Raw genomic sequence first — 27,580 nt, 5'->3', positions numbered from 1 at the left:
TTTGGCTTTGTACTGTGGAGCCTTGCTCCCTTGCACGGGTTCSTGTTGCAGCAGGCACCAAACCTGACGTTTCAGCAAGCCGAAGGCTGGTTTGCCTGGAGCAGGGGGGCTGCCAGCGCTGGGTGCATCTTCGCTGTGTTTGGTGCACCATCTCCTTAACCAGCACCTCACGGTGTGCAAGACTTGCTCCGCATCCGAAATGCGGTCTTACTCATTTTAAGGTAAAAAGTCTCATCTTGGGGATGCCGAGTAACCCGGCAGGGGCTGGGGGATTTGGGGCCCCGCAGCGCGCAGGGCCTGACGGTGGGGAGCTCGTCTCCAGAGCAAAACGCGCTGCGAGGCCCCCGACCCCGYGCGGCCTCGGCGGAGAAACCTGGCAAACGGCCGCGTCCTCTTCTCTTGCAGATGTCGGGGAGCCAGCCGCCGGCGGGCCGAGGGGCGCCGTGTTCCCGCTGCCGAGGGACGTGTTCGGGCTTCGAGCCGCACTCCTGGAGGTAACGTCTGCGCGGCGGGCTCGGCCCTGGGGGAGACGGGGTGGGACGGCTTCCACCGCGAGTGGCGAGCGTCTTGTGCAAGATGCCCGTCTCCTCCGAGGCAGCGGGCTGGCGCGGGGATGGCGTGCCGCCTCCTGCGCGGACGTACCGTGCGCCGCTCGAGCGTGGCTCGGCGCTTCCTCGGCCTTGCCCGGGGCTTCGGGGGCCTTTGCTGGCTCGTCCTTGAGATGGACGTAAACCGCGAGCGGCTGGGGAAGGGCGCAGTGCTGCGCTCGGTGTCCATCCGACCGGCACCAGAGAATAGCTAACGACCGCTTTGGAGGGGACGAATAAACTGACCGGATCTGACCCTGGGACCACATGCTGCCTAAAACGGTCCCTTCAGCAGAGGACCTCTGGGCTTAGCAGCACGTGCCGAGTAGCGTAGACCTGCAAGGATGGCTATGCCTAGGGCGCTTTTGTTAGACGGCTTGCACGAAAGGGATGAGATGCTCCAGCGGTTCCTGTAAGTGCACACGATGCGTAAGATCACGCTGTCCCACTCCTTCAGAGCTGAGAGCTCTAACACCCGTGAAGAGGCTGCCTGCTGCGGATGCGATGGGCTGCGCTGCAAAGCCTGTGAGACTGCACAGGGCAGCTGAAGACCTGTGAAACCAAACACGATCGATTTTTTTTTTTCTTTTCTTTTCCTTTTTTCTTGTTCTCTCTGAACAGGCTATTTTTGTTCCAAAGAGCAGCAGGCTTTGCCAGTGCACCCTGGTGAAATACATAACGGCTGAGGTGTGAAAATGCATTTTGGTCCGTAACCTGCTCACCCACGTGCCTTTCTGCACGTCAGCCCTCCTTCCCCGCTGTTCCCGGGCAGCTGTGAGAGATGCAGCGCGTCGCAGCGCCCAGCGTAATGCAGGAATATTCCCTGCCGCCGTTACGCTGGGGGAAAGCACCCCGTAAAGCCTAGGTCACCGCTGCCCGTAGCGCTGCGGGACCTTGGCCAGACTAGTTCTGAGCAGGTCGGCTGGGGCACCGGGAGCAGTCCGGCAGCGTGGAGCTGGTGTCCGTCCCCAGCGATGTGTTTAGCTTCTYGGGGAGGTTTGGCACCGGTGCGGTGCTCCGCACGGTCGGAGCGGGGACCGCTATGTGCTTGTGGCTTGGCAGGGATACGGGGCGTTACTGCCCCGCCTGATGCCCTGGGACTTGGATTTTACCTCCTGCCTCATTAGAGAAGCAGGGAAATAAAGTCGGAGCCCAAGTCACCGTCACCGCTTTGCAGCCGCTCCTGCCTGTGAGTGCAGGAGACGAGTTTTTCTCACAACGCCAAAAAAGTGTCAAAACGGGTCACTGCGGTGTCTCGCAGGAGCAGGTTCTTCGGCAGTTTCAGCAACACCTCGCGCCCTTCTCCTTTCCCCGTCCCTGACCCAACCCAGAGCCCTGACGGAGCCGCTCTTCGTGCAGCCTGGCGGGGAAAAGGTGCCAGAAGCCCCGGGCGCGGGGCTGGGGCGCTGCTGCGGCGGGAGGGCGGGCACGGTGCCGAAGCGGCTGCACGCGGACCCCAGCTGCCTGACGCACTGCACGCGGGGAAAATGCATGTTATACTGGRATGCAAATGCTGTGCGTGCTGTGCACTGGCTTCCAAGCTTGTCAAACTGTTTGAAAACTGCTTAAAAAAATGAAAACAAACAAGTCCTTGCTTGCTTTTGAGGTGGGGAAATGTGACCTGAAAGGATAATTCTGCGCTTGCGGTAGGTGTTGCGCAGCGTGCCTCGCTGTTGCGCTTGTTCCTGACGGCGTATGTGGCTGGAATAACTGGCAAAAGTAAAGCAAAAAGTCACCTTATTTCAGGAGCTTGGTGCTATATCAGCAAAGTAGCTGTTGCTACTAGCTGTGCAAAGCTCAGGGCTGGCTGCAGTAATATGCATCATGCCGCAAACACTTTGATATTTTATTTTCAATTTTTCCTCTTAAAAACACAATTTAGGTAAAAAGCTGCTAATATCAGTAGCTGATGGAAGCCAACCAATACTGCATGTTCATCTCTGAGCTGTGGCAGTAAACTTCTGGCCTGCCCTATTTGTTGGCAAACTGAAAAGGGAAAAACAAGAACAAATGGGGCTCCTGAAGCAGAAGGGTTGTATCCAGATGTCATTAATTGAACAACAATTAACGTCCTCTGAGATCATCTTGCAAACCCTGTGCTCACTTCTTTGAGCCCCGTGAACCTCTGTTTGCTGCGCGTTGTGCAGCTTGCCGCCGTTGCCTCTGCTCTGGAGCGCTGCGCAGTCTATGCATGCTGTGCTGTTTGTGGCCCTTAAGTATTGCAGCAGGCTTCTAGGTGGCGGCACTTAATTTTGTGTCATACAGCCCTCAGTTCTTGATTTCAACACCTAAGCTGCATGGAAATGCAAGCTTTAAAGCTCATTTGGTTCAGTCGCTACTGTGTTTTTTTTAATCCTGTTAGAGGCTAGTTTGAATCCTGTTTATTCAAGAATCATGCTGAAATAGTTGGGGTTGCATTAGAATGGGGTTAACCATGAGAAAATGGCTCCATAGACTTACCTTTCTATTTTATAGCCATTATTAAAATAGACATTTAGCTATCAATTCTACTTCTGGAAGTCTCCATTTTAATGGAGTATAAAACGCAGTAACAGCAAAGGCTAACGCTTTACAGCTGGAGACTCTGTGGTGAAGTTGGAAGATTAAAAATCCCTTTGAGCATCGCTTAAAAGTTCACGGGAACTAACTGCTGCCTGCAGCAGGCTGGTAGGAACAGTTTATCAGTGTTGCTGCTGTCGTTTTGCTTGGGATAGCACTTAGGGTTTTATAGTTTTATGTTCCACACCGCTGCGAATTCCTCCGGGGCGTATCATGCTGGATTCCCGAGTGCAGTTCATGCCACAAAAGCCTTTTGTCTTGTGTCGTAACCCAGTTTTGCGTTTAACCTTTTAAAGCGACTGAAGCTTGGTGGCTGGGCCCTCAAAAGTTCGCGTGCCTCCTGCGGTCCAGCTTATATCAAAAGGATGATCTCACTTGTCGCCCGCAGGAAAATATGCAAGTCATGCAAATGCAGCCAGGAGGATCACAGCCTGAGCTCTGACGTGGAAGACGATCGGAAAATTGGCCGCCTGTTATCAGATTCAAAGTACGCTACGCTCACCGCCAGGGTGAAAGGAGGTGACGGAGTTCGCATTTACAAGAGAAACCGCATGATCATCACCAATCCCATCGTATCCCGGAAAGACCCAACCTTCGACACCATCACCTACGAATGGGCTCCGCCAGGGCTGACCCAGAAGCTGGTAAGGCGACCCGCAACGGGTTTGGCTGGTGGAGGAATGTCGCTTAATGGGGAACATAACTCAGCTTTGGAATAAAGTTACCATGAAAAATAGTAAAACACATGGTTTGCCTCACAGAGCAAAAATGCGCGTAATGCTTAGTATTTTGGGAAAACCGCATAAATAACCGAGGTAGGTAGAAGAGAGGAGTTGGTTGCCTCTAGTGGGTTCTTACAGGCTTGCTTACATTTCTAGGAGAAGTCTTAATGTGTTTTACAACTAGRAAGTTCACCACATCAGTATAGTTCATGCCCAAAAAAAACATTGCTGAGAAGAGAACCCATCTCTGCTGTCCTGCCAATTGTATAATGCCTGCACAGCCCACATAAGCATTTTTGAGCTCAGAAATCCCAAACTATATGTGGAAGTGATTCCTGCAGGCCTTTGCAGGATGTCTGAGCCTTGCATAACAAAGTCTGGGGCAGGATATGATCACTCTCCTTAAATACACCCGGAGGAGGTCACCAAAGGAGAGAAGCTGTGCAACTACAGGCCAAAGCATGGGGAGCATGGAGCTCCATCTGGCTGTGAATTCACTTTAGAGACCTGTTTCCATGCTCTTAAAGGAATGAGGGGGTGGCACAGGCTTCCAGGAGGAACGGTGGAAACGAGCTTTTTGTGTGGTTTAGCAAAGTCTTAATTTATGTTTATCTTCAGGATTGTATCGTAACTGGGGGAAAAAACGGGGAGGAGGAGTCCTTTAGGGCTTTGACATCCCACCAAGTGAGAGGAGCCATGAGTTACCTGTTGAAAGGCTGGTTTACTACAAATCCAGGTGTGGGACTGTCTTGAAATGCTGGCCAGTGTGGGTGGAGGCAGTTATCTGTGACACTTCCAGTAATCTGGATTTTCTTCAGCTAACACTTCAGTAAATTATACTTGAGTCCATGTCTCAAAAGCAGTGAAATTCAATGGATGCAGAGAGTAGTAATGCAGCATATAAATCTATCACTGTTTGTAAATTATTGTTTGAATGCTATGAAAATGGGCTTTAATGATAAGGGAGAAATAACTATAGTAGTAATTTTCTTTGCTTGCTTGCTAGCATCAATAATGTTAGACTTAACCTGAAATGCCATGCCTATTTTTATTAACCAGGAGTGTGACCGCTGCTCAGTTGTACCTCTGCAAATCGCTAAATGGCCCTAAACCTCCCCCAGATGCAGAATTATTTCCTGCCGAATAAGGTATCACCTAGGCCTTTGCATTAACTTCCCATAGAAATATCTAAATGGAGCCAAGACTTAACAGCCAGCATGCTGACAGCGTTTGCTTCACTTAGGCTTGCAAAACCCGCGTAAGCAAATGACGGCGTGGGCCTGTCCCAGGGCTCTGCCTGCGCTCCAAAGGCAGCCGTCATCCACGAAGGGCCAGGCAATAGGTGGGGATCTCCTCTTCAGGAGGAGGCTTCTGCTCCTACCTTCCTCTTGCGTTTTGTCCCACCTCACAGCTTGGATGAGTGCAAGCAGCTCTTTCCCAGCCCCAGGGTCTCCAGCTGGACTGAAGCTTTGCACTGCTAGGTCTTTGGGAAGTGCAGCTGGCTTTGGTATAAATCCCAAGAAACAGTGATGCTCCGGAAGCTACTGAAACACCTTATCTGGTGTCTCCCCCCCATTAAGCTCTTTTTCTTTTCATGGAAAGGCATCACTTCAATGGAAAATATCCCTGCCCAGCGGCTCGGCGTGGCCGTATGACATTACGGATGGGGGCGGCTGACCTCGGGCCGCGTGTTTGAAGGGCTCGTTGTCACGGCAGAGGAGCGGGAGGGATTCTCCGACCACCTGTCCCRGGGATACGCTGGCAGCCCCTCGTCGTCTGCGGGAGACGGTCTGCCAGCACGGAGCCGGGTCACGGACAGCGAGGGTTTGCAGTGTGCCAACCGCCCCCGGGATACAGAAGAAACGACTTGCAGGCTTGTGCCAGCCTTCCAGCCGGAGGCACCGTCCCCTTTCCCGAGGCCTTCGTTCCCCTTCTCCCTGTCACCTCGTCCAAGACTGGGACGTAAAGGGCAGGGAATCGACTCGGTTTCCCCAAAGCAAGGTCACTAAATCAGTGCAGTGAGAAGCAAACGTTGGATCTAAATCTAAACCTAGCACAGTTTGCTGACTGAAATGTTTAGGCTCTAAAAGAGAACGTGGTGCAGGCAATGAGCATGCGTTGGTGTGCGATCTTGCTTGTTCAAGTTTCTTCTGCGATTCCATTTTTCCAGTGTTCTGCTGGATTTTTAGTAGCTGGAGCTGTTTGCCCTAGAGTTGGATCTCTTCCCCAGGGAAGAGGAACGTAAAAGCACACTAGGACAATATACACTAAAGCGTAGCTAGACTAGCCTAAAAGAGAGCTAGATGGACATCTGTAGCCAGAAGCCTCCTAGATGCAGCTTCCAGCTTATGGATACTAATTCTGCCCGTCTCCACTGCGTAAGGTTGCTGGCAGAGCAACCCCTCCCAAATTCACCACTGAAGATGAGATTTGTTTTTCTTACAGCTTAAACACAGTCTTGACCAAATAAGAATGACCTCAGGCTTAAGAAGGGCAGATAGCAAGCGTTCCACGCCATCGGGATGGCTGCAAAGCAAGCAAACGTCCTGCCCCACGTTCCTTCCTGCGCCTGCTATTTGGTCTTGGCGAGCATATAATGCAATTATGGGAACGAATGGAAGTGTTTTTAGGCATGTGGAAGTAAGTTAGCCAGCAGAGGACTTCTTGAGGGAAAGTATTTAACTGATTTTAAACTCTGTGGTACTAAAAAYGTTACATATTACACTGTCATTAGTGGACAGCTTTTGCTCTTCAAGTTAAAGAAATAGTTTAAAACTGTTTGAAACTGCAACCAGCTTTTTTAAAGAATTACTGAGGAGAAAAATGTGAAATTGCATGCAACTACAAACCAGGGTGCCAGAGTRGATATTTAGTCTTTAACTCAGTTGCCTTCACCCTCTTGGAAAGGTTGGATGGAAGGGGGCCTGCGGATCCTGCTGGAAATCGTCGTGTAGCTGTATGACCTGGTCGTGGTGCTAATCAGAGCAGASCACTGTGCTTTAACAAGGGACCAGGGCTTCCACTGATTTGACTGTCTGGCTGTTTAATCACAGCGCTACTGCTGGTAGCTTCCTCTTTCCTTTTCCTTCTCCCCTCCCCCCCCCTTGGTAATAACTAGCACAGCTGGGATCTTTGTTTAACCAATGTTTGCCTTCCACAGGTCCCGGGGGGAATTAGGGAACTTGTTGAGGGATCGAGAGAACAATAATGGCAATTTTCCAACCTAACGTGATTTATTAAGCATCCTGCCCARCTCCAGATTTATCAGAAATCCAATTCTCGCTGCTCAAAGCCGGCTGCCGAACAGAGCTGGCACCTTTGGGCAGGGCCCTTTCCTTGCTCCTGGTGATAGGAGCCCGAAGGCAGCTGTTTTCCTCGTTGATGATCCGCAGCCGAGACACGTGCCCTCTGGCGAGGACGTGTKGCTGAATGCAGAGCCGTTATCCCCTCCGCAGCATCGAACGCCCGGGGCATCTCCCGGCGTGCCGGCGAGCTCGTGCCACTTAAATCCAGCTCCTAAAGAGCAGTGGAGTGGGATTCCTGCAGAGCTCGCAAGTGGGGAGGCTCTGAGCGGATGTTTCATGAAAGCTTTTGTAAATTGGCATAGTGTCTGAAAAGACTGGGAGATATCTTAGTTCAAGTTAAAAAAAAAAAAAAAAAAAAAAAGCTCAGTAACTTTGAAGACAACCTTGATAACTTCTGGCTTAAAGATGAACTTAACAAACTTTCAGGAAAAATTCTGGATGCCGACAGTTCTTGTGATGGCAAAAGTCCCTTTTGAACCAAAAAGCTTTTWGTGCACAACTAACTTGGCTCCAGTAATTTCCTTCTGAAGGCAAAGTGGAAACTTGGGATTTTTAATATTATTGTCATGAAGTGGATGGTCCAATAATAGGAGGAAGTTCAGAACTTGTTTTCATTAAGCTGTGCCTAGATAAGTTATGAGGTAAATACCAAAGTCCCTGGGGAAAGTGAAAAGAACAGTTCATAAAATATCTGAGAAATCCAGTAGTTAACAGTGGTGAAAACTTAAAATGTTCTTCCTCAAAATTATCTGAGCTAAGGCAACATCATAAAGCATTTGACAGTAATAATACACTGTAGCAGCAAAAGAAACAACTTTTTATTCTCCTTCACTGTAGTTTTTGGTGTCAGGTTGAATGTTGTTTTTCTGATCTATTCTCTAGACACATCTTTTGACATCCACAATTATAACTTTAAGCATTCCCTTGATCAGGGAGTGAAATCATACTGAATATCTGTGCCAGTCTTGCCTCTGACCAATATAATTCTACTTTTGAAAAARGCTTGACTTTGCTTTTATGTTTCATTTGTATTAAAAAAGTAGGGTTTGGCCCTGGAGTGGAACAGGATGTCTCAGATGCATCTGCTGGCACTTTGCTGCTCTTGTAGCTTGGTGTAGGTGTACGTTAGCCTTGGCACATTTGTTGCGAGTAAAGAATTTCTTCCATTAAGATGCACCGTTTTACTGCGCTCTGCTCGTGTCTCTGCAGCAGGCCGGGGGTTACTGTCACAGTGTTCGTGACTGTACAGCATCTAGACTTTTCTGCTTGTTTTTCCAGCGCTCAAATGTTGACGGCAGTATGTTTTGCAGGGCAATATCTGTGTGAGGCCTGGGATGAGCTTTGAGTTTTTTATTTTGCCTTTTGCTTCTGTAGTTCCTATTACGTCTTTGGACTTCTGTGAAAACCATCTTTGTAGCAGATCACTTTTACAGCGTCCTCCAGCTCTGTAAGCAGTTTCTGCTGAGCAACGTGAGGCTGCAGCCCAGGAAGCTTCCACACATCAATCATTGCTTGCAYGGTGGCGTGATAGACTGCGTTTTGATGTCTAGTGTCATAACTTGCAGCACCATTAACATGCACTCCCTGAAACAGGGAAGAGGCCCTGACTCTGTTAAATCATTTATCTATTGCTGTTGCAAAAGTGAAAGAGGGAGGAGCCCTGAAATACTGCTATTTGCCTGAATGTAGTCGAAGTGGAAGCTGACTTTGTTTCCTATAAGCATGGTGGGTTGTTCAGTGCTGAATGTCATGTAAACTTTCCTGGATCTAAAAGGCTGCATCAAACTAGGCTATGTACAGTAAACAGTTAATCACTCCATTTCATTAAAATTAAATTTGCAAGTGCTGACCAAGTAAGAAACAAATCTAATGCAGCTGGATGCTGGTCTTTAAAACTTTATGGCAAACGGCCAACTGGCTGCCCCTTAGCTCTTCACACTACAATAGGAAAAATGCCTCGAGTGGGGAAACTCCCTTTCCTTTAAGCTCCAAGCCAGAAAAAAGTTAACTGTACAGACCCCATCTTCCTGCAAATGTTAATCCAGCCTGGACAAACCTGTGGCAAGATCACCATTTACTCCTCTTTTAAGGTAGAGGCTGGTGGCCTGCTGACTAGGAGACTTGACTTTGCAGAGCCTTTCTTTACGCTTGCTTCCCACCTTATAAGGCGTCTATGAACAAATACCTTCCCTTTACTGCGAAATCAATAGTCCAGTAAAGTTGGTGGCTGTTGGTCTTAGAGATGGAGACTCAGCAGTCATCTGACTACTRCTTTTTTCATGGATTAAGGTTTTATGTGAACTATAAAGGGCAGAGCCAGAGCTAAGGTTTGGCTGCCKGCAGGTTTAGAGCCTTTTCTCTTAACCTGTCCAGCTCATTAACACCTCACCCAAGCACTGTGTGTGCCAGCTTTGGGGTGTATGAGGTGCCGTTCTCCATCACGGCCCGTGATAGCTGTGCCCTTGGGCTGGTGGCCCMACGCATGACTGTTCGGCCCTAGGAAGCGAGCCGGGTGCTCTTGTTACAGCTTTTTATCTGCTACCCAAAGCACACCGGTACCTAGCATGAGGGGAGTAGGAAACTGGCTGCTCTTGGGTTTGTTCACGTATTTGGGTTTTTTGATGTTTGTGGGTTTCTGGCCTCTTCAGCAGTTTTGTTCCATAATTATGTGGAATATGGGCATCCTGATGTCAGCAAGGGAGGGTGTGCTGAGATTTGGTTGCAAACTAGTTAAGTGAGTGGGAATCAGATGAAGCTGTCAAAGCCTTAAATTACTTAAGTGTTGCTTCACGCAGCTGGGATGGGCTGTGTGTGTCTGCACCCGCCTGCAGCTGTCTGAATATAAAAGGTGAGGCCGCTTGTTTCCCATGCACGGAGAGCCACAAAACCTGAGGACTRCTCTGTGCAAAGCTCTAACAAGCGCTCAGTTTCCTTCTGGCTGCTGGGATGTAATTTAGCGGAGCACATGTTCCACTCTGATTGCTCATCCAAAGCTGAAGATCAAGGCACAGCGTTCATACCGCATATTGAATAGCCTTGATGTTAATATTGTGCTTGGCAGAAGCACTGCTGCATGAAGAAATTACTGCTTGAAAGAGATCTCTCTGCGACCGATGACCTTAATTAGAGTATCTTGTTTATCCAGACAAGAACCCTTGAAGTTGGGAAGAGGTTTCTGTTCAAATCAGAAAATGTGCAAGGATAAGGGAATCCAGGCTTATCTAGCCTGGCGGGGACGTGCGTCTCAGATGAGGTCCTCCTTCCCTCCGCTTCGCTCCTGCGTGGAGACGCAAGGGCTCACCTGATGCGCTTGGGATGGGGCCGGYGCTCCTGGCTCTGGCCGTGGGAAACCCGGGCCTCTGGGCACGAGGGGCGATGGGAGGCATTTCCCCGCTCTACCGGGGAGCTGCGCGGCYGGCACTGGGTAAAACTGCTCTGCTTTCCAACGAGGAAAACTGCRGGTGGCTATTGACAGCCTGGCTGATAACTGCAACTGAAAAGTTCAGCCGCTTATTTCTGAAGTGTGGGATGGAGCAGAGTGGTGGGAAGGGCACGTGTCTTCTGCAGTGCATCCGTACCGTGAGCAGCACRGCTGCKTGCAGAAGCCCCAGTGCGAGGAAARCCCGTGTTTCCCTGCAAGAAGATGACTCCAAGGTAACCGCGTGGTCTTGTCTCTGCCCTAGGCCATCCAGTACATGGAGCTGATCCCCAAGGAGATGCAGCCGGTGGCGGGCACGGAGGGCGCGTACTATCGCCGGCGGCAGCTGATGAGGCAGCTCCCCATCTACGACCAGGACCCTTCCCACTGCCGCGGCCTCGCCGAGGGCGAGGCGAAGCTCATGGAAGACTTTGTAAAGAAATACAAAGCCGATGCTCTGGGCGTCGGCGAGGTCGCGCTCCCCGGGCAAGGCGGCGGCGCGAAGGAGGACGGGAAGCAGCAAGACAAAACCCTGGCTGCGAGCAAACCCTCCGAGTCCACCAACGGAGCCATCGACAGCGCGCCCGCGGGAGGGCAGGGGGTAAGTGCCGCGCGGGCTGTAACGCTTTTCCAAAAAGCTGTAGTGCTTTTCCAGGCTAGCCTAGCCGTGCYGCAACGCTTAGCTGCATCGCGGCATCCTTTGGTGGGTGGCCCGGGTGGCGTCCCTYGAGTGCTCCTGCCATCCCTACTGCRTCCATCTAATAGCCAGCAGGAGGGTTTGCCTTCTCTCCCCCTCTTCCTCCCTCCGCAGCAAAAGCTGTGCTGAACCACCAAGGTAAGGAAATGCCCTTTTTCTCTTAGTGGTAAGAGCCACTGATTTCCAAGAAGCTTTGGATTCTTGGAAACTCTGAARAATTGGGCTTGATATGTCCTAGGGTGATTGTGAGAAAATAAGGTACTCAAGATGAGACACTGCATTTCATTGCAAGCTAGCGAGTGTTTTCAGCTGAGCTTTCTAGACTAGTTCAAGTAGAAAATGCAAGTAACAGTGCATGGTGTCTCAGTCTAACGCAAAGCTGTGAACGTGGAGAKAATACTCCAAAAACTTCAACTCTGGAGAGCTTCGGCCATGCCTGTCTCTGGACATGAAAACACATTTCCRTAGGGAAATGAGATTTGCTAACATTCTTTTAGACTCTCATTCTCCAAGCACAGACTAAGAGGGGTCTGGAGTGGCCATTGGGATCGTTGAACAGATGCTTATCATAAAATATGTTGAGTGACTGTATTTYCTACGGGCTCTTGTGAGAATATCTTGCAGCAGAGGATTTAAAGCTGGGGAAGAAAAAGGCATGTGAATGTTTTTAAAGCAACATTTTTCTGGCYGTTACAACACATTGTAACACGTTAAGTGCAGTCGATTTTCATTCCATATTGGGTAATGTCTCCCATTTGCTATGTCCTTTTCTATTAACGTGTATCTGACTTTCAAAGTCCAGTGGTACAGTATTTCACTATTGCAACAAAACATTGAATTGGACAAAGTGTAAGCTAAAAAATATCAGCCAAAAAAGGAAGGTTTCCATTAAGCTCATTAATAAAAGTCATCTTGGCAATAAGAGTTTATTTAGACTACGCGTTTGTGCTTCCAAATAAATACATAACAGTGATGTTATTCTCCGTGGAGTTTAAAGCATTATTTTTCTAGAGGCACTAGCTGAAACATGGAWTTGCTTCAAAACCAGGAGGAGTTGCAGGAGTTCCACTTAGTCTAACACTGTGCAGCCAAGTTCTGGGCAAACTGCAAAATGCTACAGTTTCTTGCCGTACCAAAGACAAACCTCCTGTTTCCCACTCTAACAAAAGAGCAGCCAACTGTAATATGATCYATCATGCAGAAATTGATGCTGCTGAAGTGATAGGAGTGGGCTGTGACCCAAGAAATGACATAGGCTAAGCTTCCAGAAGGCCTATTGGTTTTCATACAACTGCACTGGAAGAAAAATAAGGCAGCAAAACTCCCTCTATCTTTCCATAGTTGCTTATGACTGTGCTAAATATTACTGAGCTGGAGCAGTAGACAGCTACCTCCCTGCCAGTGCTGTCACCTAGGCTAGGTGYGCCCTGGGCTGGCCTGGCTCATGTTGATGTTCCCCATTTCTTTGTGTGTCCCAAACCTTGCTTCTGTGAGGCTGTTGCTCTGTGTGGTGCAACACCATACCATGTGTGAAGCAGGTTGTTTCCTAGCTACACAGCCATGCTAACTKGAGTCCTGCTGTCCTTGCTAAAACGTCATAAATTCCCTTTCTTCCCTGTTATCATATCCATGCAAGCTTTCCTCATTCAGTACTTGATATTTTCTATTCCTAATGTGTCTCTAAAAAAAATTTTGCTTTTTTTCTAATGCAGGCTACATTATTTYTTTGCACCAATGCAATAAGAGATGCAAGCAATCTCATTTAGGCATTTACCTTGGTTGTGATTGAGGTAAYGTAAAGTTAGGAGCAAAACTTCTCYGCCTTGTTAATGGAAGGGTGGAGGTGCCTAGAGCACTATAGATGGCCAAAATTAAATGTCATGAATATTCTTCATCGCCAAGAATCAGTCCTTGAAACGTGAGTGTTGTAGTAAATATGCAAGAAAAGCCTTTGGCTTTGCAGATACTCTGAAGCTTGCCTGGATTGGTCCAGGGCAGATCTCTTGTCTTGGTGCCAGGCTCTTCAGTTCCATCAAGTCATACCCAATTCTGTGACCYGTCTTAAATTCTTAAAAAAGATGGGGGCTTTGTAACAGTGTCATTCAAATGCATCTCTTAACAAGACAAACAGGACAGCATATAGATATTATAGTCCTGAGGAGACGGTCCAAGAGAGCTGCAAATGGTATTATGATATAGCACTTTACCTCGCAGTGTGCATGAGACCAAAAGCAGAGGTGTGAGCAAAATGGAAAAAAAAAAACCTATCTAGGGAAAGACGCAGAATGAATGTAAAGGGGACTGAGAAGTGAAGTACACAAAAACAAAGACATTGGAAGTTTTAATGCTGTAAAGGTATTCAGGATTGAAAYGTAGGTCAGTAGAGATCTGGGTACCTCTGTRCTTGTTTGACCATCTTCTACGCATCTCCTAAAACCAGGATATTAAACGTAAGCACTGTACCCAAGTGTGGGGAAGCTCCCTCGGAGCCCCCTTCCTTCCTGCTCTCCAGGAGCCGTGGTCGAGGCCGYGCGGTTTCAAACTGTCGTGCCACCTGGAGTCATCTTCAGAGCGTGGTGTCTCCCGCTGCGGATGTCTTTGCCCCCGAGCCCCAAGACTTCTTGAAGACATGAGTGCCTTTGGCGAAGGGGAGCTTAACGCGGTGCTGAATGGCAGCTTCTGGAGATCCTGATTCTGAAGCAGTTTGAGTGATGTTTCTTGACTGAGTCTGTTAAAAGTAGGATGCAGATTTGAATCTATTTAATACTAAGCTTTTAAATGAACTCCAGTGGCTTGATTTCACCCTATTTCAGATTAGGATATCAGCCTGTACTACAGGTTTACCAAGACTAGGTGTAAAACTACCCTTGCTTTAGAAGAGAGCAACCAAGAAAAGACCAAGTGCTACATCAAGAAACAAGCTGGAACCATTTCCTCAGGTGTCTGTGTGGCCCCTGGGCTAAGGTGGTTAAACCTCTCATTGCACACTCAGGCCAGCTGTGTTGAAATTGGTGTGTAAAGCAAAACATACTGGGCCAGTGTAAATCACCATGAGGAAGGCATCTGAGCTCAAACAACCCGTTGAACTCTTTTCTGCTGCAGGGAGGGGCCCATAACTAACAGCTCTGTCCTGTTCACTGCATGTTTTCTACCAAGCAGAAAATAGTCTTTAACCCTCCCAGAACTGTAAAGCCTGCTGTTACAAGCCTGTCTGTTGGAATCGAATCAAATGGTAAAGCAGTTGATCAAAATGAGCTGTTGTCCCCAAAAGATTGAGGCCAGCGATCTATAACTACTGAGTGGAAGCCAAGCTTTGTCCAAGGAGCTTCTACTCTGGAAGCCGTGGCTTTAAAATAGCGGCAAGGGAGAGACAAGCTTAGAAACAGCTTAGCCGGGAGATGAGGAGGGACGCTCTTGGCCAATGCCGCTGGTAGCAGTGCTAATAAAGTCCTCATCTCCCAACACAAGGGAGTAAAATGAGTACCAAGCTGTAATCCAGTCTTAAATTTGAAGACCTGCTTTTTATTTTGTGTGGTAAATGGCAGGAGAACAGAAATTGTAGAATGCTTTTGATGCTTAGTGGAAGCCCTGTGAATAACTGCCATAGAGAAAGAAATAAGTTGTGTTTTAGCTGTTCTTGTTGGCAGGAAATTTGAGCGGGGACTTGGAAAGCTGCTGGTGTTTATGTTCTGTCCTGACTGTTAGATCTTGCAAGATAAGTAGGAGCAGGATGGATGCGTCCTGGAGGTTTCTCTAAGGGTGGAAGTGCYGGGTTAGCTTACGATAGCCTGGGTAGGGTTCTCCCTGGTGTGCTGAATCTCTGCTTAAATCTCGTGGAAGAGCCTTAGGGAGGCRTCGGTGACATAAGGAGAAATAAGGCCTCGGTCCTGCATGGCAAGTGTGCAGTTCATCGCTACAGGTCTACCACTGCGGAAAGTGAGGCCAGTGTATCGTGACTAATGCTCTGCCAGCAGTCCTACACTGAGCACTGTAATTGCATGTCTTTTATTTCATATAAGAACAGAAATAGTATGGCTCCTACACCCAGAAGTTTCTTCATTCACTTGCGTAGTTCTTGGGTGTACCTTACAAATGCTTCTGAAACCCTTTGAAATGGAAGGCACGGTATAAGTAGACATATCCCCTTTCATCCTCACATGAAAACCTAAGCCAGGAAGCATTTTCTGTGTCCTCCAGTGCTGGATTTGTTGGTGGGATAGGTTATGGCCCCCGTCTCGGCAGGAACGCTCCAAGGGCGGCGTGGGGCACTTAGCCCACCTCCTCTGCCCGTGTCCCGTCTCCATCCGTGAGATCCTCCTGCAGCTCAGAAGCTGTTATTTACGTTCTTCGGAGAAATTTATTTTTGTATCGCTCTCCTACCCACCTATTAGAAACTTGTCAGCTTAAATCCAAAGTGTTTATAAGTGAAATCATGGAGTTGGGAGGCGGTAAATTCCCCAGTTGGAATCATCCAGAACGCTCGCTGCACAGGACTTGTTGGAAGGGCCAGTGAGAAAGTTGCTCTAAGTTGTCTAATCAGGCAGAGCAACTTAAGCTGTAACACATGTGACACACAAGTTGCTTAAACGCTACATCTTGTTTTGATAAAAGCTTTAGCCAGATTGCTTCGATGATTGCTAGTAGAAGTGTAGCCTTGCAGCCAAAGGCTTTGCTGGAAGAAGCTCCAGCTGCTACTTACAGCACTTCTAAAGACCAACAAAGTGCAGGCTCAGCAGCTATTAGCCCGACCTGGGCTATCGGGACTGAAACGGGAACTCACGTGAGCCAGGCAACCCCCAGCAGTCTGTCAGCTCTAGAGAAAAGCTTTAAAGCTTGCTTTTAAGTAATCTCAGGATCACACTGTGGGCTACAGGTAAAGAATAAAGCCAATTGGTCTTSTGTGATATGCACAGACATTAATTAATCCTCAGATGAGCCAGCTCTAATTTTGCCTCTTTAAAATGTTGTAAATCGAGAGCACTGTGCTGAAATCCGTAGAGTGACATCTGTCTTTTATTAAAAAAAAAGTATGTAAAGAGAAAAGACCAAGCTTCTAATMTCTACCCAAAATATCTGCCTCTTTGACATGCTGCATTTTTCTGCACTAGGATGTAGCCATCTCCTTTCTGCACAAGGATGTCTTATAGCTTTCTTGGAAAACCTTTAGAGTTTAGGGAAGGTTGGTTTTACTTTTCAGGGCTTTTTTCCCCCAAGGCTAGATATTTAGCTGATGGTGGGCAGTGTCATTCTTGCCTGCTGAGGATCTGGCTGGAAGATAGGAAACAGTTTTCCAAATGAGGGCTGGCAAACTTAAATTTATTTGTAATGACTTTTAAATTATAATCTGCCGCTGTGTCTGTACTTAGCGCTGCTCCAGGMGTTTACGCAGGACGTGGGCCGTTGATCTGGAGGCGCTGCTTGTGTTAACCGTGAGCACTGTGACGCTGCCAGTGTTTCCTGAGTTCAGCTGCGCGGTGGAGACGTTTTCCCCAGCATTTTTCTCCAGCTGCAGACGTTGCCCTTCCACCCTGCTGAGCTGTTCAGYAGCCCGCTTGCAGACTGTTCTTTGTTCGCTGTGCCTTTCAAGCTGGTATAGCTGTAAAATTTGCCTTTTGCATTCTTAAACTTATCTTCACAGAACAAGAGCTAAAATAAAACAGCCTAAGCTACACGCTTTAACGATCCTGGCATTAAACGCTTTAWTTCTGCTCTCCTCCTTGGTGCTATGGGATGTCAAGCAGGAACACAGTAGGTCCCTGCAGAATATTTAGTGAGATTACATACGTTACTCAGTTGTTTTGCTAACTGCTGTTCTTACCAACTGCGTAATTGAGTGATGCATTGCAAAGATGCTGTGGATTGGAATGCCTAAAAAGCAAAAATCTGGCACGTGCATGGAGCATCACTGCTTTTGATTATGCCATATGCACAGCGAGCCCCACGCTCGCTTCGGAGCGACTGAGACACTAATAAAGCGTTCTCCGTTGCAGTGCTGCGAGATCTGCAAGCAGGCGGTGCCGGCGGATTGCCCCGTCGTCTACGCGGACAGAGCCGGCTACTCCCGGCAGTGGCACCCAGCCTGCTTCGTGTGCTGCAAGTGCTCCGAGCCGCTCGTCGACCTCATCTACTTCTGGAAGAACGGAGCGGTCTGGTGTGGGCGCCACTACTGCGAGAGCCTGCGGCCGCGCTGCGCCGGCTGCGACGAGGTAGGGCCGGACCTTGTCCCTCTGCCGCCTGCTGCCCGGCACGTTCCTGGGCTCCTCTCCGCGGSTTAATTCGGGGCTTGTCTAACATGCATCTTAAACGCCTCTTTCCTACCTGTGCTCCCCAGGAAGCCCTCTGCTAGCTCTAGCCTTCTGGTGCGGTCACTAGGACACGCAGCTTCACTAGGGAGCTGGACCTAGGCTGAAGAAACTGGGATGGGAAAGTATAACGTTAGTGACTTCACCTCTGCTAGCTGTGCTGTATTTATCTCAGAGCAGGCATCCAACGCTCGTCACGTTTAAAGCCTGACACTTTTATAGTTTGTAATTGCAGCCCTTGATTTTGGCTTAATCGCTCGCGAGTAGTCCCCTGCTCCGTATTTACGCATTCTCTAAAGGCTGATCTCAGCAGCTAATGGGTTTAATGGTGCGCCTGGCGTCGGGCCGCTCTGTTCCCGACGCGCTCCGGCTTGGCAGGGTGTCGCTTTCCTTGTCCGCGTCGCCAAGGGTTGCGGCGGTCGGTCAGGCTGCCCAAGGCAGAAGCGATGGGAGCGAACAATTGTCCGCTTGCTCCGCAGATGATCTTCTCGGAGGACTACCAGCAGGCCGAGGGGATGACCTGGCACAAGAAGCACTTCGCCTGCCTGGGGTGCGAGACGCTGCTGGCCGGCAAGCCCTTCAGTCTCGACGAAGCCAGCCTCCTATGCACGGCCTGCAGTAAAAGCAGGCATCCCTAAACCGGAGCAGCTTGAGAAAGCGCGGTTGGCTCYCAGATCCAAGCCAGAATTGGTGTAGTTTGACAAGTACATGAGAAAGTGGTGGGTTTAAAAAAAAAAATTAAAAAATAAAAAAAAATTGCTCTTTGGGCTCAAATTAGAGCCTGGCTATTCACTTGCAAGCAGCTAACTACCCCCTTGCGTCCTATTCATGTCTGAGGGGTGAGGTGTACATGGTGCATCTTACTAGGATGGGGTTTAATCACAGATTTTCATTTTTTGTTTTAAAAAAAAACAACGAAAAAACCTCTCAGCTTCTCATGTTTAAGGTCTTGCAATTCTCATGTTTAAGGTCTTGCAATATCCTTTTAGAAATAACACATCTCAAAATTAGTTTTTGATATAATAAACTTATGGTGATGGCCAATAACAAGGTGTTTTTTTGAAATCCATACTGGAAGTTTACATTAATACAATGCTGACAATTGTGCTAAATCAATGGTTTTAAAGAATTCGGTTAACCAAAGTGATTAATTTCTGAAAGCAAATGATATAAAATACCAGCAATATGTAGCTTTCTCCTCATAAGTTTACAATAATGTAAAAATAAGTAAAGACTGGCATACAGAATGATTGATTTAACCTTAGCAAGATAAAAACCTTATAGATCTACCCAAATGGCAGACTAGTTATGGACAGCTGACTAATTCAACTAATTTGAGTTTTAGACACGAAACTGGAATGCAGACATTCCTGGCAATTCCTCCCAGCACCTTGTTGCCCAAGTCTCTCTCGCTTGCCTCCTACTACCCTGTTTCAAGCGAGTGTGTTTGAAGAGCGGCATTGTGTTCCCACAGTAATACTGGGGGTAGTTAAGCATCTAAAGTATGGACCTTTATTTCAGCTTGTTTTGACCAGGAATTTTGTAGAAAACTTTTTAGCCTGAGCTGTCTTAGTTTTTTTGGGGGGGCCTGCCATACTGCAATGCCGGCTTTTTTCCTGTAATATGTTAATGATGCTGTCCAAGAAAGGGAAATGCGTCTCCATCTCGGAGCCTGCAGAACTTCTGTTCCGCTGGTGGCGGCAGGGCCGGAGGTGGCCTCTGGCTCGGCTCTCCACTCGCTAGGTGAGATYGCTGCCACGTTTCAGACCGAATAGGGATGGCGTCGTCCTAGAATCCAGCACTGAATCTGTTTGTTATTTGTGCCCTGTGTCATGCAACGCTTCTGTTAGCCACAGAAACTCTCAAGTAGTCCAGACTGGTAGATGTCTGTGTGCTTGGTCTTTTTTCTTGTATTAAATGTCTACATTACTTGCCAGAAAGAACTGGAATATCGTTTGCAGAGGTGTGAGGAGCTCACAACTGCTGAGCTTTCTTTCCCCTACAGAAGATGCTGGCTGCTTACTTTCAGAGCATGCTCCCTGCTGTGACTGTTTGCTTGGTTGCTGTAGAATAACTCGCAAACGAGGGCGTGCAAGTTTGACGGCAGGATGCACGAAGCGAGCTCCCACCTCTGTCCTGCTCACACGACTGCGCGCAAGCCCCTGCTTTGTGCAGCCTGTTGGAGCCTCGCACCCCGCGGTGACGATATCTGCCCCTAGAAAGGAGTCAGTCCAAGCTGATCACTGTTTTGGAGTAGGTGAGATAGARGCTTGGTGTAAAAGACGTATCCAAACGCTTCCTGGGGGCGAGTGTGGGCTGCTCTGGTGGATGCCTCCAGCCTTCCCCCCTCCATCCATCTGTATCCTTGATATTCCTGGAAACACTGGGATGTTTAAAATGAGTAGGTGAAATCCTACCTCCAGAACTAGAGCAGCAACACCCAGCTCCCGAGGTGGCGATGGCAGGGGAGATGGGCATGTGTCTCAGGGCATCGCGGTGCTCGCGCTCCTGGGCTGCCCGTGGCCCTTGTGCCGCTCTGACCCGTCTCTGGTTATAGAGCGGCTGCTTTCAGCGTCTGGGGGCATCGCTTCTGGAAACTCGGTAGGGTGCTGTAAGTCAGAAGATGCGTAGCCCTCAAGTCACGCTAGGATTAAGCTCTCTTTGACTAGCTTTAGATACAGGCACTTTGGTTGTTAGCAAAGGGGGGGATGAAGAATTAAACCCGATGCTTAGCTTTATTGCCTCTTTTTTTATTTTGTTAAAATGGAAACTTCCCCAAACCTTTGTAATTYTTCTTGAAGACACAATGTAGTTCTTAAACCCTGCTATGTTAAGGCAGCCAAACATGCGTACGCTCGAAGTAAGCAATGATGGAAATAGCCTGAATCACTTAGGAAACGCTGTTTCGGCAAAGACACCAACATCCAAACAGCATTCCTTGCTAGAAAGTCATTGTCCGTTTGTGCTCGCAGCTGGTTGCCTCTTACAGAGCAATTTGCCCACAAGCTAGGTATACAGAGATAACCTCTTCAAGAGACGTATAAATCAAATGCAAAAATCAATAGAACACTGAGTTCTTAAAAGTGAAAAACTATTAAGTAACTACCACCATCACAGAAAACTCAGGTTGCTGCAGTCCTTTCCCTGGCTGTTTGTTTTGTTTTGCCTTGCCTTGGTTGGCTGCGTAGTCCTTGCAGTATATTTGTGTTAAAACGAATGCAGAGGAGGGGTGAGCCAGATCCATGAGCAAAACAGGATATTTCTGAAATGCCGTGTCTGAACKGGGATGCTGGAAGTCCCCAGCCCARAGGCAGCTGGGKCTCGGGACTAACGATCACRAYYGAGCGCTGCAAAAAGTGATTTTTTTTTTTTTAATAAGTATTTGACACAAAGTGAGTTCCTGGGGAGGTGAATAGTCGGTGAGGCTGCAGGGGTGGTTGGGGCATGGGCATGTTTTCCTGTGAACGTTGCCCTCACCCAGGTCCCATCTGGCAGAGGAAGGAGAAGGACCTTATCCTTCCTGTGGGTTTCTCCCCCTGCATCTCCCAAATAACCGTTAATGATGCCAAGCTGGTAACGAAACCAGAGCAGGCTATACAAACCCTAAATGAAAGCTTTTGGTTTCTGTATTCGTGTTCTCTGTAGCTCTTCTGTGAGCACCCGGCTCTGCCCCTTCTTGACGTGCAAGTTGTCTTTACGTAAATAGTCTGTCAAATGAGGCCGTTTCTGCAAGTAAGGATTTGCAGAATCAGGGTCTTTGATTTGCATTCTGAAATATTTTGTTATCTGCCATTTCTTTTCTGTTCCATAGCTGTAAATTTAGTATAACTGAATTAATTATAATTATGATGTTTTCATTTGTAYGAATGAGAGCAGAATTAAGCCCAATGTTTGAACTACTGGAATGAGAACATAGCTATTACTGTCCTAAAACTTTTTGCAACTAAAAATACTTGTCTAAAATCCTGAATATCAGCAATCAACACCTTTTGGGGGGTATTCTACATAATGCTGCAGATACTTTTTTTTTTTTTTTTKWKTTTKAGTTTGATCTCTTACTCTCTAATGTAGTGCTCTCAAGCTCATTAAATTTGGTCCTGCTTTTTCATCCTCTGTGGACAACGGTAATTGAACTGTTTGCTCTTCACTGTGTTCTGGCATAAAGTCCATTTTGCATACAAGGATCATCTTCAGTGATAGTGCCTTTGTCATGGGTTTGTCTTACTGGGTTGTGATCACTGTCTACTGGTCTCCTACTACAGATAGCATCAGCTTGTTTTCAGTCTGTCTCCATAAATGCAGCAATACTCCATTGCTAATGGCTTTATTCAGCTATTTTGAGATAAAATACCATTGCAGCATGTTCTGGTTTGGATTTGGATTTTGTGAAACGTAAATTGTAATTCTCCTCTAACGTCCCTGTTTCAGGATGCACATGCTTGCTTTGGGTCTTTTGAACTGCTGGCATCTGCTCCAGCCTTCCAGGTAGTCCTATAGCCTGTAAAATACTTTCTGCTTAAAAAAAAAACAAAAAAACCCTCACTGCGATTAAACAGCTTAGCAAAATACTGTGCGGTAAATTAACAGATTTAACAGCTCAAACCATATGTGAGTCTTTAATGTCTTTATTAAAATTGAAATTCAGCGTGCGCATGAGGAGATATTCACCCCAAGCGAAGACCTTACGTTTTGCTTTGCTATGGTCTAGAAGGAAGGGCAGTGCTGCAGCTGCGTTCTCAGTGCGTCATGATCTGTGGTTTCCAAGAAAGTTAAAGTTACGCTGGTATGCCGGCCTGTCTAACGGGGGGCTAGCAGCAGTATACAGAAGAAGTTTCCTGTAAATTAATAAAAATCGAGGTGTCTCACAAGGTTGCTATGTATGATGGGAACTGCCATCTTGTACCACAGCCATTTCCCGTCCGTTGTTTCAAATAAAAGCTCCTGTTTAAAGAATATTGTATCTTATCTGGTTATGTATATGACATTTGGTTGGCAGAGGAAGGACTGATGCCCCAGGGAGCATCAGAAGCGGCGGGACGTGAGCCTCGGCGCTGCCCCGCGCTCGCCCCGGGGTGCGGAAAGCCCGGGAGGAAGCCTTGCAAGGGGGGACAAGTCTTGCCGCCCCGTTTCTGCAGCGTGCGGCTTCGGAGCGTCGGGGTGGCTCTGCTGCGTGGGATCCTCGTTTTGAGCCCGAAGGAAGCTGTTCCGGTTCGGCTCTGCAAAGCTGCTGACGCGCAGCTCGCTGCGGAGGAGAGGGATGGCGATGGGGCTGCGTTTCGCAGCATCCCGGCCAAGGAAAACTCAGCTGAACTCTCCTTTATTAGGAAAAATCCTCTTTGCTCAGGAATTTCTCCAGTTCATTGACTTGGTCCTGCTTTGCTGGACTCAGTGTGATGGTGGCTGTTTTCCTTGGGGTAACAGAGCGCCAYAGAAAACTTGTTATCTCTAGTGTAACAACTCAGTAATTATCAGCTACTCGGGTGGAAGGTGCTTGTCTTAGAAACCTTGCAGAGTTTTACCAGTGCACTCAGTCCTTAGTATAATGTAGTTTCAGATTCCTTTAACTAAGCGTCAAAACTCGGTGGCGTCAGGTGAGAAAAACATAAACCAAAGGCAGGCCGAGGTGGCTGTATAAACACCACAATAAAACTTTCCTAAAAGCCCCAGCGAGAAAAATTTAGAGGTGCAAGAACAAGTATTCATGAAGCGCTCGTGTGTTTCCCTGAAGGCGTTCTTCCAGAGACCCGGAACAGCTGCTGCTTTAGGGCTCTGCAAAATAGCAACGTTCACATGGGTATGTGTTATTCTATAAAAAGCAGGGTTAATTATGCCTCTATAAATCTARTTTGAGCTTCTATTCACTTTTTAATTCAACCTCTCCAGTCAAATCACCCAAAAGTAAATCTCTCCACAATTAGATTTTTTATGCAATGTATCTTTATTTTAAGAGTTTAGGCATGCAAACATCTTCAGGAGCGCTTTGGCACCACACGTATCTTACAGTGCTTTTCGTGTCCTGCCTCACGCGCTCTGCAAAAATACGGGTTTGCAAAAGCTGTGCAAAGTGCCGCAACGTGTCACTGCTGCGCGTTGCCCTTGCGCAGCCCTCGCTGGGCACCTGCGACACAAACCCACCCGAAACGGGGCTGAACGGGGGCAGCTCGGGACGCTCGCGGCGCTGCCCTCGGCGCTGCACGCGTGACCCCCAAGAGCCGAGCAAGACCTGGGCCGGCTTGAAGCATCGCACCTTCCCTTTGGGGAGGAACCGGCGGCGGAGGCGAGCGCCACCAAAGCGAGCAAACCGCCGGGAGTTTTTGCAGCCCGCCGCCCGCTGTTGCATGCAGAAACATCCCGCTGCCACAGCGGCGTCGCGCAGCGCACGCGCGCCACGGCCAYGGCACAGCGCGCTTTGGGGCACGAACGGGCCGCGAGTGTCACTTAGCTCTTCCTGCAAGGGATAAATGTGGGAAACGAAAGATTAAGTCCCAAGGGTCAACAGTTTGCAGCCTTATTTATCCTTAATGTATGCACGCAGTGAACAAACCTCAGAAACGTTTTTTTTATTTCCAGGAAAAAATGAATTTGCAGAACAGCTTTTCCCAAATATTTTTGGCTGACAGGGTTAATCATTCCCCTGCGGGTTGCAGTCGCGGCCCGTTTGTGCCGGGCGCTGCTCCTGCTGGCGCTGATGGGTGCTTTGCATGCATGCCGCGCCGCAGCAGTGTCGAACCGGCCGCGCTGGGGCATCATCCCACACGAAGAGACGCTGGTCGTGCGTTAACTCGTCCACCCATCGCTATCAGTTTGCCCCCGTTGACTTTAGCGTCTTTTTTTTTTTTTTTTAATAATAGTGTGCCTAAAGTTTGCAAGCCAAAAAAAATGCAAATGCATGCTGGCTGCAGAGATGTGCCTGCTTCCCCAGCCCTTTCCCGGCACACGGCGTTCGCTAAGGAGCCTCATTCCTTGGGGAGTGTACGGCTGCACCGGGGCTCGCGCCAGCTTTCCTCATCTTGCCCCAAAACGGGGCACAGGTCTCTCCCAGCCACGCCAGCCTGGCCAGCAGCGGAGGTCCCCTACCCACCTTGCTCYGTGCTGTTAGGGATTTTGCTCCTGTTGTAGCCACCGGAAGAGGCACAGTGGAGGGGCCGGGAGCGGATCTTGGTTCAGATCCCTTTTTTTTTAAACACCTTGCCTCGGTTCGAGGGACGCAGACACGGTCCAGCCACCAGCCCCGCACCCTCCGAGCGAGGCTTCCCCCCGYGGCGCGAGGATTTTCCCAGAAATGCTGCTCTCTGGGGAAAGAAGGTTTCGTTTTCGCTCGGGACAAATTCCGCAACGCCGGCAGCTCCGGCGCGGCTGCACAGCCAAGTTTCAGCCAACGTCGGATCAGAAGAAACATGTTTTACCTGCGGTTGCTATTCTTATTTGCCAAAAAGGTGATTTTAAAAGGTTGCTGCAAAAGCGCGTGTTGGGCTGTTTATCGTCTTCCAAGGAAGGAGTAAATTTGCCTTTAAAATGAAGTTCTTGGATCACCTCCGGTTCTTGGTTTCACTTAGGCTGCAGAAAAACCTCGGGCATCCCGCGCCGTGTTTCCAGGTGCGGCGCCACGGGCCGGCAAAGCCCCAGCGCCGTGCGGCAGGGATCGAGGGGAGACGCCGGAAACCCCGGCCAGGCGCTCGTGGCAGGGAGCCGCTGCGTCGCTCGGGGCCCCTGCTGAGACGAGCGGCCCGCGTATCGCAGCGCGCGGCGGCCGCCCTCCGAGGGCGGCTCAAGCGCGGCGGGATGCGACTGCTGCTGATGCGCTTTCCGCGACGAGCACAACCGCGACCGTCTGACTGTTGACAACAGCCGCGGGGCTCAAGGCAGCGGTCAGCTTCATTTCGGCTTTTTCACTCTTAACTGCGGTTTTTAATGTCTGCTGAGAAAATGACAGTAATAATGATGAAGGGATTTTTTTTTTCTTTTTATGATTTACTACATAAAACAGGATTTGTAACCTGCCAAGTGCYGCTCCAGAGGCAGGTCCTCGTTCTGCAATAATTTTACGGGAGCGCTTTTACAGCCTGCGCCTCTGAGGGTGAAAACAGCCCCGGCGTCTCCATTCTTCCATTTGTTTTAATGCAGAAAGTAGTTTTTCCCTGCAAGTGGCTTGTGATAAAACAGAACACTGCATTTTTTATTGCACGCAGCTCGTAAATCTTGCCCCGGTACCGCCAGCAAGCGCGCAAGGAGCGCGGCGGTGAAGCGCTGCTGCCGCCGTGCCGCTTCCCAGCAGAAAGGCCCCGCAGCTTCCCACGGTGACTCTGACTCGGGAAACAAACCTCAAACGGGTAAGAAATGAAATGGGGTTGAAACCTTTCAGTTTTAGCGCCGGCTTGTGTGCTTCCTCACGCTTGTCTCGGAGCCTCCCCGGCTCGTCCTCCCCGATGCCCAGGGGAAATGCAACTCGTTTCGCGTGGTCTTGGGGCCGGAACCAACTCATGCATTTCCAGGCTCTGGAAAACGTGCTGCTTGGYGACCCATCCGGAACGGTGCCCGTCCCTTCGGCGTGGGGGGCAGCGGCAGCGCCAGCCGGCCAGACCGCGGCTTGCAAGCGAGCATGTCATGTCAGATTCATTCTTAAGYGCAGTAAAATAGATTGGTTTATGCTTCTGGAGTCATTAATTTCTGTTTGCTTTGGATTTATGTCCTTGGGAAGCATCCCTAACCCAGAAATACCCCACTTCGTTTAACTTTTCAAAATTATTCCTCTTTTTATTTTTAATTAGCTCTTGGCACAGGGTTTTTTTTTTTTACAGTGGGGTTTTCAGCCAAAAGGAGATTTATGGAGCCGGGCTGTGAATTTCCAACCAGGCGAGGAGAAAGTGCCGGAGCAGGGAAATAAGCCTGATTTTCCCRCGCCGCAGCCGTGCGCAACTCCCGCTGTGTGCAACTCCGGGAGGGAGCAGGGCTTTCCGCAGCACGGCTGGGCGTGATGGGCCAGGGCCTGTTCCAGCCCCGGATTCCCGGAGAAGCGCAACGCTYGGAAATGGGAACAGCTAAGCGCTTAGGTCCCGCAAATGCTTCCTCGGTTATGGGCACTGCCTGCCCGCCAGGGCGCTGCAAGTGGCACCGAGACCGGCACCGGTGCGTCCGTGCGGCTCCGCGTGCCGGGAATGGGCACGGGGCAGCAGAAGGGTATGTGGAGGCTGGTGGTGGGCACGGGGGCCAGGGTGGGCGCCCCCCTTTCCAGGGGACGCACTGGGCTGCGATTAGCTCCTCYGGTATTTACGTGAATCGGCTGCTTCGGGCATGATGTCACCGGAATCGTGGAGAGGAAAAAGCCAAATATGGCAGCATTTTAGTGGAAATATGTGCTAAAACGGGAGTCTGGCTGATGATTAGCCAGAGCGAAACAGAGATATGATGTTACCATGTCGAGAAAGCAAGAGCCCCGGGCTCGCTGCCAGGCGGCTGGAAAAGCCTCTAGGATGGGAAAGATGAGAGGAAAAAGAGCCGAACGCGGCGGCGCTTCCCCGCGCCGGCGGCCGTGTCTGGTCGGCGCACGGAGCCTCCCGGTGCTCGCGAGACACCTCGAGGCACCGGGCAGGCTTTTTCCACGAAGATACTGTTTTTCGAGGAGTTTCTTCAGCAAGTTTTTGGCTTTTCGACTCAAAGCAGTGAACTTGCTGTTTTATCGGAAGATTGACCCTTTTCTTCAATAAAATCTTGACAACTCGGGCAGGGAGGTGGGGGGAGCCCGAGGCCACAAACGTGTGTTTCGGGATTTGCGGGGTCCCTCAGCGCAGGGGCAGCAGGGCCGGGAGCGGCCGACACGGGGCAAGACAAGGACCGCCGAGGTTTGCAGCTGCGGCTGCAAACGTGCTTGAGCGGTGGCAATAGCAGTAATGACTCAAAAAACGCTTTGGTCACTGAACCAAGGGATGCATCAATTTGTCTGCTGCAATCGTTCATTTTTCTCCGGTTTCCCCGCGGAGCGTGGGGCCACCG

At 49.2% G+C, this 27,580-nt stretch overlaps 1 protein-coding gene across 1 annotated transcript; it reads left to right on the top strand.

Moving 5' to 3' along the window:
- The first annotated feature begins 405 nt into the window (after positions 1-405).
- LMCD1 (LIM and cysteine rich domains 1) lies at positions 406-18,228 on the top strand. The gene is made up of 5 exons (XM_026075002.1): positions 406-494; positions 3,535-3,790; positions 10,857-11,192; positions 17,279-17,494; positions 18,070-18,228. Exons 1-5 carry the CDS (start codon positions 406-408, stop codon positions 18,226-18,228), a joined length of 1,056 nt encoding a protein of 351 aa, XP_025930787.1.
- Positions 18,229-27,580: the final 9,352 nt, after the last annotated feature.

The sequence above is a fragment of the Apteryx rowi genome, unplaced genomic scaffold, assembly GCF_003343035.1.
Source record: "Apteryx rowi isolate R43461 unplaced genomic scaffold, aptRow1 scaffold_4, whole genome shotgun sequence".
In the NCBI taxonomy this organism is placed as follows: domain Eukaryota; kingdom Metazoa; phylum Chordata; class Aves; order Apterygiformes; family Apterygidae; genus Apteryx; species Apteryx rowi.
Note: the sequence above shows the minus strand (reverse complement) of the source record. Positions and strands in the feature narration are given on the sequence as shown.

What these genes read in the sequence shown, in the direction of transcription:
- LMCD1 (XM_026075002.1), top strand. Translation starts at nt 406, where the DNA reads ATGTCGGGGAGCCAGCCGCCGGCGGGCCGAGGGGCGCCGTGTTCCCGC. An exon ending in CAGGGCTGACCCAGAAGCTG is followed by an intron (nt 3,791 to 10,856) that starts GTAAGGCGACCC and finishes TCTCTGCCCTAG; the next exon opens with GCCATCCAGTACATGGAGCT. An exon ending in GCTGCGCCGGCTGCGACGAG is followed by an intron (nt 17,495 to 18,069) that starts GTAGGGCCGGAC and finishes CTTGCTCCGCAG; the next exon opens with ATGATCTTCTCGGAGGACTA.